This window comes from Pipra filicauda, unplaced genomic scaffold (assembly GCF_003945595.2).
Source record: "Pipra filicauda isolate LSUMZ 115617 unplaced genomic scaffold, ASM394559v2 scaffold10_size6260569_pilon, whole genome shotgun sequence".
Taxonomy (NCBI): Eukaryota; Metazoa; Chordata; class Aves; order Passeriformes; family Pipridae; genus Pipra; species Pipra filicauda.
Genome location: NW_024103541.1, coordinates 782614 through 791116, shown reverse-complemented (window position 1 = coordinate 791116; position 8503 = coordinate 782614). Strand labels below are relative to the sequence as shown.

Here is an 8503-nt window from a genome sequence, read left to right as displayed (position 1 = left end):
CTATGAAATATTCAAAAAATTTGATCTGGAGGACAAAGTTCTGAGAAGCAGATTGTTGACACAGTCACAGCAAATTGCTCTTCCAGGTCTCCTGTTTAACCCCAGTGCCTGGCTCTGGGGAGAGCTGGGCAGAGCTACACCTGAATGTGAATCGTAACTAGAACCCATCATTAGTTGCATGATCTTGCTTCTTCAACACTTTTTGAGTCTCAGGGTCAGAACTAAGATTTGCTAAGTCAACAGAAGTCCTTCTGTCAGCTTCAGCTGGCATTTGCTCAGGTCTCCAGGAGGAAGAATTTATCTGTGAAGATCAATTAAATCAATATCTGGATATATGTGCAGCTGACAAGAATTTCTATGAGTATTTGTCAACGTTTTTGGGGTTTGTTAGCAAAAGGGATATATCATACTATAAAAAAAACCAAACACAAAAAACAACAAACCAACCTCTCCTTGAGGCCAGCTAATTTAAAAAAAAAAAAAAAAAGGTAATCAAACTTAGCACTGAGCTTTTATTCCTGGAAGTGCTTTCCACATTATTTTTTTTAACTTCTTCTAAGCAGTCAGGGAATGACCCAGAGAAGAAGTTACATTCTTACACAGCAGGTGAACCAGGAACTTGCTGTAAATGACCTGCAGGTATGCGGAACAGCGCCGTTCCTGCGCCCAGAGCCCCTGCGCTGCTGCAGATAGAAAGATGCAGATGCTTACATGTATAGACAGCAATAAAACTGGAGTATAACATTTTTAGGATCGCAGCTGAGCTCTCAGACAAGGCTTTCTGCAATGACTAATACGACTACGGTCTAATGCGACAGTTCACCGTCTGCAGCCTAGTCAGTCCTGAAAGTAAGCAAGTTCCTCCAGATGTTACACACTGAAAAAAAAAAAAAAAAAAAAAAAAAAAAGCATATCCAGTTTTCAACCTTTTTTATTTATTTAAACTGTACACAAATGTAAAATACTTCAACAGCAAATCTAAGTGAAAATTGTTTGGTTTAAATTATTATGGAACAGAACCTAAAAGGAACTTTATTAAATAAACATAAAAATTGGATTTAAAGGATGCACATATTGTAATGTATTCTACAATAGTCACTTTTTTTTTCACTCTACATTCCATGTGCGTATGGTATAGAAAAGACACTGAATAGAACAAACAGAATCCATTTTGTACCCTGAAACAATTGGTAGGCCTCGTGAGGGATTGCTCAGTATGACTACATGATATATGATGGCTTTGCCATCTCATAAAAATTATAACTAATATGTTGGCCTCTTTGGTTCCAAAATTTATGTATAATACATTTAACTGTATTCATTTTTTGCTGCTATAAAAATAACATTTTTTTTCAAATGGCAGTTTTTTGACTAATCATGCAACTAAATCAGTGCAAACATTAAAAGCAATCATTCGCTTTAAAAAAGAAGCAAAAGATTTAATTTCAAGTATAAAAAAATATAAAAAAGTCATATCATAAGTCCAGTTTTGTCTAGTATGGGTCAACACTTTAAATTGCATAGCTCATGCGGCACCTGTTTACCTAGATAGTGAGCAAAGATAAGTGCACTATCAAGTACCACTTTTCAAGGCATTGAAATTTGCAAGTGCTATTATACGTGCATTCAAGCAGTTTGCAAGTGCTATGCTGTATCATTATTTTCTGATCTTTATGGCCATCCTTGACACCTCCTGGTAAGGAAATTGAAAGCACTCTCCTCTCTCCTCCTTTCTAAGACTTGTAAAAATGTTCCTCGCCTGTTATTAAATGCACTGCATTTCTCAGAACGTCTCCACTCTGTCGCTGTCACTCCTCTTTAGGGTTCATTGGTTTAACCGTGGTGGCGACTGCTTGTTTGCTCGTCCCCCATGTGACGTAGCCTTGCCAAGTCCCCCATTGAAGAACACAGATTGCAACTTCGACTTTTTGTTCTTCAAACAGTGAGAGATGCCAACAGTCAACATAGTCCAGATACGGTATTGATTCCCTTTTCCAAGACACTGCAGGTGTAGCCAGCCACTGGTTGCTAGTGGGCAGTGAAAGCATCGGATCACGCCAGCCCAGCTTGTGACTTTGCAACGGCCAGGTGTTAGAAATACAGCAGTTGCTGACGCGTCTGTCTCCTTTTCTCTCTCCGATGGAACCACACAATTCCTTGCTGGAAGTGCTGTAGGAAGATGCGGGTATCTGTGATGTTTATGTTTAGATAAATTAAGGAGGAAGTGATCGCCTCCCAAGGCAGGTGTCCTGCAGCTTCCTGTTAGACCTAAGAGGTGACAGTCAACTTTTTCCTTTTTTTTTTTTTTTTTTTTTTTTTTAATTTTCTAAGTTTGGTCATTTCGACACCTGCGTGCAAGAATACATTGTGTTCTCACAGTCCGTGCTTTTGCCTGAGCAAAGGGAGCTCATTTCGGTCTGGCTTCGCCAGCAGGCGGGGAAACAGCTGCTCAGCCGTTCACTCGTACTGGCAGGCATTTAGGTCCGTCGTCACTGGTCACTGACTTTCTGTGCTCATGTCCCTTTTCCGAGCTGCCGTGTGTGTGTGTGTGTGTGTGCGTGTGTGTGTGTGTGTGTGTGTGTTTGTGTGTGTGTGTCTGTGTCTGTGTGTATGAGCGCGTGTTTTGTGTGCGTGCCCACATTTCGTGTGTGTGTGTGTCTTTAAGATATTTCATAGCATTAACTTATAAGTGGTAGAATATATAAGTGTCCATGATCCACAAACTGCCACTGTCCTGACACCAAAGTGAAATGATTATTTTTTTCTTTTTTTTTTTTTTTTTTGTCAAACTTTTCCACAGTGACTTTCCAACACTGATGCCTGGATACACAGTGAAACTTCCTCCAACACCATCTTGTACGGGAATGTTTCTCTCTCTCTCTCCCCTCTCTCTCTCTCTCCCCCCCCAAAAACACACCTTAAATCAAGCACAACCACATTCTTCCACAATCATATTGGGAACGTCCCTTTTCACAATGTTGTATTCATCATCAAAGTACAGCATTGACATTGTGCTAAGTTTGGTTGGAATGCAACAGGAGTTCACGGTGCCCGGGTTCAGCCCCCGCATTCGGTACTGATTCACGACAGCGGTGTGAAAGGAGGAAGCCGACCCCGGGACACCAGCCAAGTAGGCCGGGCAGCTCCCTTCACAGTAATTCCCATAGTAACCTGATGGTGCTATGATCCAGTCATTCCACCCAATGAGTCTAAAGTCAATGTAAAACTGTTGCCTGCAACATAGATTGGTCCTGCCATCGCACTCCAGGCCTCTTTTCCGGATCCTGTGTTTGTTATCGGCGAGACGGGCTTGCACCACTAAAAAAGGCCGGTGGGATTCCTCCCCGGGGTCCACATAAATTGGCAGCACTGAATACTCTTCACAGCCCTCACATTGAACATCCAAGTTCAGTCTCCTTTCTCCTCTCTCAAACAGAGCCTGGATCGCCTCTGTCATGGGAAAAGTGTGCCAACCACTTCTTTTGAGATCAACTTTCTTTTCAACCACATTCCACTTGTTGCTAGTGTCCGGGTCTTGGAAATAGACTTTGACTCTTACTTTTCGCCTGCTGCCTTTCTCTAAGACATATGGAAGCAGCTTCAAGTAAAGCCACAGGCTGGCTTGAACGACAAACAAGTTCTGGTTCCCTTCATTCGAGATGAAGAAATAGAGGCGGACTCTAGATGAGGCCAGATCGTCTGCAAGATAAGGAGAGATCAGCAAGATTAAGTCAAAAAGGAAACATTAGCTTGTGTGCCTTTCTGGATTCAGGGACAACACTGGAGCACAGCAGATCAAGAGAATGGCAACGGGGCTGTGCCAGCCAGAAGGCATGCACTGCATCAAATAGCCCCAATTTGCAGTCAAAATTAATTGAAAAGGGGACTTCCCACAGCAACCTTCAGCATCGGGCTGTAGTTGGATGTGTCAGATCTCTCAAAGCTCTCCAGAATATGTTTTTTTTCCCAGCCAGCCAGCTTTAAAGATGCTACACCAGCACCTTGCAAAAGACCAGCACTAGGACTCTGCTATCTTGTCAGTTTGAGAATAGTTTTAACTTTCAGCTACCTGCCAATTCTCACGGGGAGAGCTCTTTCAATAATCACTGAAACACCAATGCCAAACCAGGGATTTTGTTTCGATTTGCACATATTCTCGTTGCGGTTTTAAAGGAAAGGATTCATGAGACAGAAGGGAAAATATTTCAGCAATGTGCCGGCTTGTCCAACATATCAAGCTAACCCCCACTAAAGTCTGGTAGAATATCTGCTATTATTAATCATTTCAATCTCTGCCTTTTCTCCCCGAAATTATAAACTCCCATACGAAGAGAGGCAATGAAGCGGTTGTTCCCGCTGTAACGCTGTTATTGGCTGTTCTCAATTCGCTTTTCAGTAACACCAGAATTAAAGGAGAGAAATTGTCACAGAAAACCAAATGTCACCAAATGTCTGACATAACCCCTTATTTGTAAACAGAAGAGCCTGCTGCATGAAATGTTTCAGAAATACCAGTGGCCCTCCTGCAATTTTGTACTACAAGTCCTAACTAAATTTGGCGTAGGTGATAAATGTGCAAGCTGGCCTTTATGGCGGAGACTGTAATTCTGGTTCCTGAATCAAAGCATCCCAATCGCTATTTAAAATTATTGCTGGAAAGGCATTTTCTCATCTGCCCTTATCTGTTTTGCTTCCTTCTGTACAGAGCTAAATGTAGATTTTTCTTCCTTTTCTTTTCCCAAGAATCTGTAGCATTTTTGTCAATCTCTGAATGGGATTTTTTGCGTAGTCGCTGTCTTCATTTGTTACCCTAGATGCCTTTCAAATGTGTCTCCAGAGCCCATTCAGTACCTTGTAATAGTTCAGTGACAAAAATTTCCACTGTGTTTGTCTACGTTTTACATAAAGTCAATTTCGGAAGTGTTACAAAAGACAGCGATTGACTGAATACCAAATGGAAGTACAAGCCCACCCCAGATCTCCCAACAACAGCCTATTAAAAAATAATAACCCCCTAAATGTACGCTAAGAAAGCCTTTCGCGTGTTAGTAAATACACAACTTCTTCATAAACTGTGGTGGCAGTGACAGAAAAAGAACAGTACGGTGTTGCTGCACCGATCCACATCACTTGTGTTGTGTGAGATTGTGTGCGCTCATAAATTTTGTATGTGAATATAACAAGCATATGTATAATGCAACAGATCCCATAGATACTGTAAATGTATATGCTTTTGGTAAGTGGGAGGGTAGATAAAGAGGATGAGTGGGCAGCATACAGGATAGAAAGAGATTTATTTTGTGGATAAATGATACATAGATGCCACAGAAAGATAGAAAGAGAGAAAAATGAACTGAGCGACAGAGCGATGAAGGAAAGGAGAGATGGGCAGATAAATAGAAGAGAGGTAATTTGCAGAGTGATGGTGTTACAGCCAGATGTGCAAAGTTCACAGGGACAGTGGTTAAACTGCTGGAAAGCTATGCTGAAGGGATTCAGTGACACATAACTGCAATGGCTGGACAGGATTGAGATGGCTGGTACCAAGGGGATGGAGGGCACTGTTAGTAAACGGACTGACGGACAGAGAGGAGATAGATACACTTGGTAGGACCCTGCACGCAGTGGACAAACAGACAAGGCCAACACTGCAAATAAAAGCTAAATAAATGAGAAATAAATAGAAAGGGAAGACGGCAAATGCAAGCCTTAATAGACAGATGCAGGTAGTGAAGCAGATGAACGTGCAGGGCAGACAGAGGAGGCAAGGGATGCAAGAGATGGAGTGGGACAGGTGGAGGAGGGACAGTGGGACACGCAGGGACCGAGACAAGCCCCTGTGCAGCTGGAAGGACCGCCGGAGGAGAGCCGGGGGCACGGAGGCTGCGGAGGGATGGAGGGACAAGCGAGGAGAGTTGCAGGGCACAAGCCGGGGAGAATCCCGGGCACGGGGACACAAGCACGGAGGATGGGAAGGCACCGGCAGGGTCAGGGCGGGATGGTGCGGGGCAGAGGGGAGAGCGGATGAGGCGGAGGGCAAGCCGGTGAGCTCGGCAGCCAGGTGCCTGTAGCAGGCAGGACGACAGGCAGGAGGACAGGCAGAAGGACAGACAGGGTACGCAGGGGGCCAGGCAAGGGCGGTCGGGGAACTGCCAGGGGTCAGGCAGGCGGAAAGAGAAGGTGGGCAGGAGGACAGGCAGGGCGAGCGGGAGGACTGACAGGGGTCAAGCAGGGGGACTGACAGGGGTCGAGCAGGGGGAATGACAGACGGGGCGATGCAGGACAGGCGGGGAGCGCGGCAGGGCAGGGGCCGCGGCGGGTCGGGCAGGGGGACGCGGGCGGCGGGGGCGCGCGGCCGGGCGGCGCCCACCTGTCTCGGCGAAGCTGATGATCTCGGAGACCGGGTCGTGCGCCGGGGGCCCGGCGCTCGCCTGCCCGTCCAGGCTGGGGATCTCCACGCGGCCGTCCTCCCGCACCTTGCCGGCGTGCAGCTTGCGCAGCGCCGTGACCATGGCCGCCTTGGGCACGGCGTGCGTGATGTTGGGCCGGTCCCGCATCTGCAGCCGGCTCAGGATGTGCCTCTTCACCGCCTCCAGGAAATCCCCGTCCACCTTGCCCGGCTCCTCGGGCCGCCGGAAGCCGCAGGAGGTGCATGTGTCCTGCGGGGAGCCGCCGGCGGGGGCCGGCGGGGTCGGGGTGGCCGCGGCGCCCAGCAGGAGCAGCCCGCAGGCCAGCAGCGCGGCCAGCACCCCCCGGCGAGCCGCCCCGTCCATGGCGGAGGAGCGGGGGGCCGAGCTGGGGGCCGCCCCGGAGCGCCGCAGGGAGCCCGTCTGCAGGCAGCGCCGCTCCGAGCGCTCCGCGGCGCGGAGGGGGCGGTGGCAGCCAAGCTGGGGGGCCGCAACCGCTCCGCGCAGGGGGGGAGCCGCGGCGGAGGGAGGGGGCGCCCGGGGAAGCGGCGTGTGCCGCCGGGGAGGCGGAGGGGGGTGGCTGCACGCGCAGGCACCGAGGGCGAAGTTGGGGAGGGAGGGGGGGGGCAGCAGGCTTGGCGTGCACGGAGAGCCCGGCTCCACGGGGGAGGGGGACGGCAGCAGGTGAGGGGGTGGCTGCGGAGCCCGGGGAGGAGGGAGGGGGAGCGGGGAGCGAGCCGGAGGTGCAAGGGAATCCGGGGAGCAGGGGAGAGGCGGCGCCGCGCTGCCCCGGTGCCCCGCGTCGCTTCAGAGGGGCATCCCCGGGCGCAGTCGCTCGTGGTCCATCGCTCGCTTCGGCAGGTCCGGGCGGGCCGCGGAGAGGAGCTCTCTAGTCCAGCGTCATTGAGGGGGGTCAGGGAGATAAACGAAGCAGATTTATATACAATCCAATTTATAGCCTGGAAGGAGGGGGGGGAGAAATGCCACTTGTACCCCCCCGCCCACTCCGCCCCCGCAGGACAATCCGTGGGTGCAGGTCTCTGAGCAGGTCGGCTCCGCGCCGCTCGGTTGTCCCCTTTCAGCGCCCGCTGCTTCTCAACGTGCCATCAAAGTTGACCCGGAGCATAGCTGGGGAGGGAGTCGGGGGCGGCGGGGAGGGGGTGCGCGGCTGGCAGCTCCACTGTTGCGAGTCTTCTCTCCCCACCGCCCCGCTTATTATTAGCGAGGTGCTTTTATTTTTCAAAGCAGCGCGGAGGGTCCGGAGTCCGGCGCGGATGCGGCGGCGGCGCCCGGGGACCCCCGCCGCGGGCAGGGCACCGCACGCTGCGCGGCGCGGGGAAGCGGCGCGATCCCGGCGATCCCAGGAGAAGCTGCACGGATCCTCTCAGTCAGACCAGCTCTTCGGCTCGCTCCCTCGCTCGCTCTTTTTAAACAATATCTCCCTTGTTGGTGGTTTGGGTTTTATTATTATTATTGTTATTATTATTTTAAGTGTGATTTTTGTTGTTGCTGCTGCTGCTGCTCCAGTTAATCTGTCTCCCTCTCTGCGTCTTTTTGATCTTTCGCTCGCCTTGTGCTGGCTTGAACGCTGTGTTTTGTTTTGTTTGGGGTTTTTTGTTTTGTTTGGATTTTTGGTTTTTGTTTTTGTTTTTCTTTTTTAACGCGTCTGATGTTCCCTCTCCGATCCGCAGTGAAAGGTCTCCGGGAAGCTGCTTGCTCCTCGCTTATCTTCCTCTGATCTTCTCCTTCTAATTTTTCCCCCTGCAAAATCACGACATTGTGGCACTTTCTACTGAAACTTTTATACAGGAGTTAAAACCACGTGGGAACTCCAACCTATAACAGAGACGCCATGGGTTCCTCACTATTTAGGAGATTAAGTTAAGTCTTTTGCCCCCTGGGCTATTACAGTAACTTCCTGATGTGGAAATATTAACTATGCTGTTTCTTTAACTCCCCTCGTCCCCTCCCTCCCTCCCGGTTCCTGCAAACACACCCACCGCACACCGGCTCGCGTCCCTGTCCCGTCGTCCGGCAGGACTGACGGACAGACGGACCGCGAGCGGCGGCAGCTCCGGCCCCCCTCCCGCCCCGGC

The 8503-nt window shown here is 49.8% G+C and overlaps 1 protein-coding gene across 1 annotated transcript; it reads right to left on the bottom strand.

The window, feature by feature from the left end:
• Positions 1–913: 913 nt before the first annotated feature.
• INHBB (inhibin subunit beta B) lies at positions 914–6861 on the bottom strand. Its single transcript, XM_027725638.2, has 2 exons — positions 6371–6861; positions 914–3699 (listed from the first exon to the last, which is right to left on the bottom strand). The coding sequence occupies exons 1-2, from the start codon at positions 6771–6773 to the stop codon at positions 2924–2926; spliced, it is 1179 nt and encodes a 392-aa protein (XP_027581439.1). The 5' UTR covers positions 6774–6861; the 3' UTR covers positions 914–2923.
• Positions 6862–8503: the final 1642 nt, after the last annotated feature.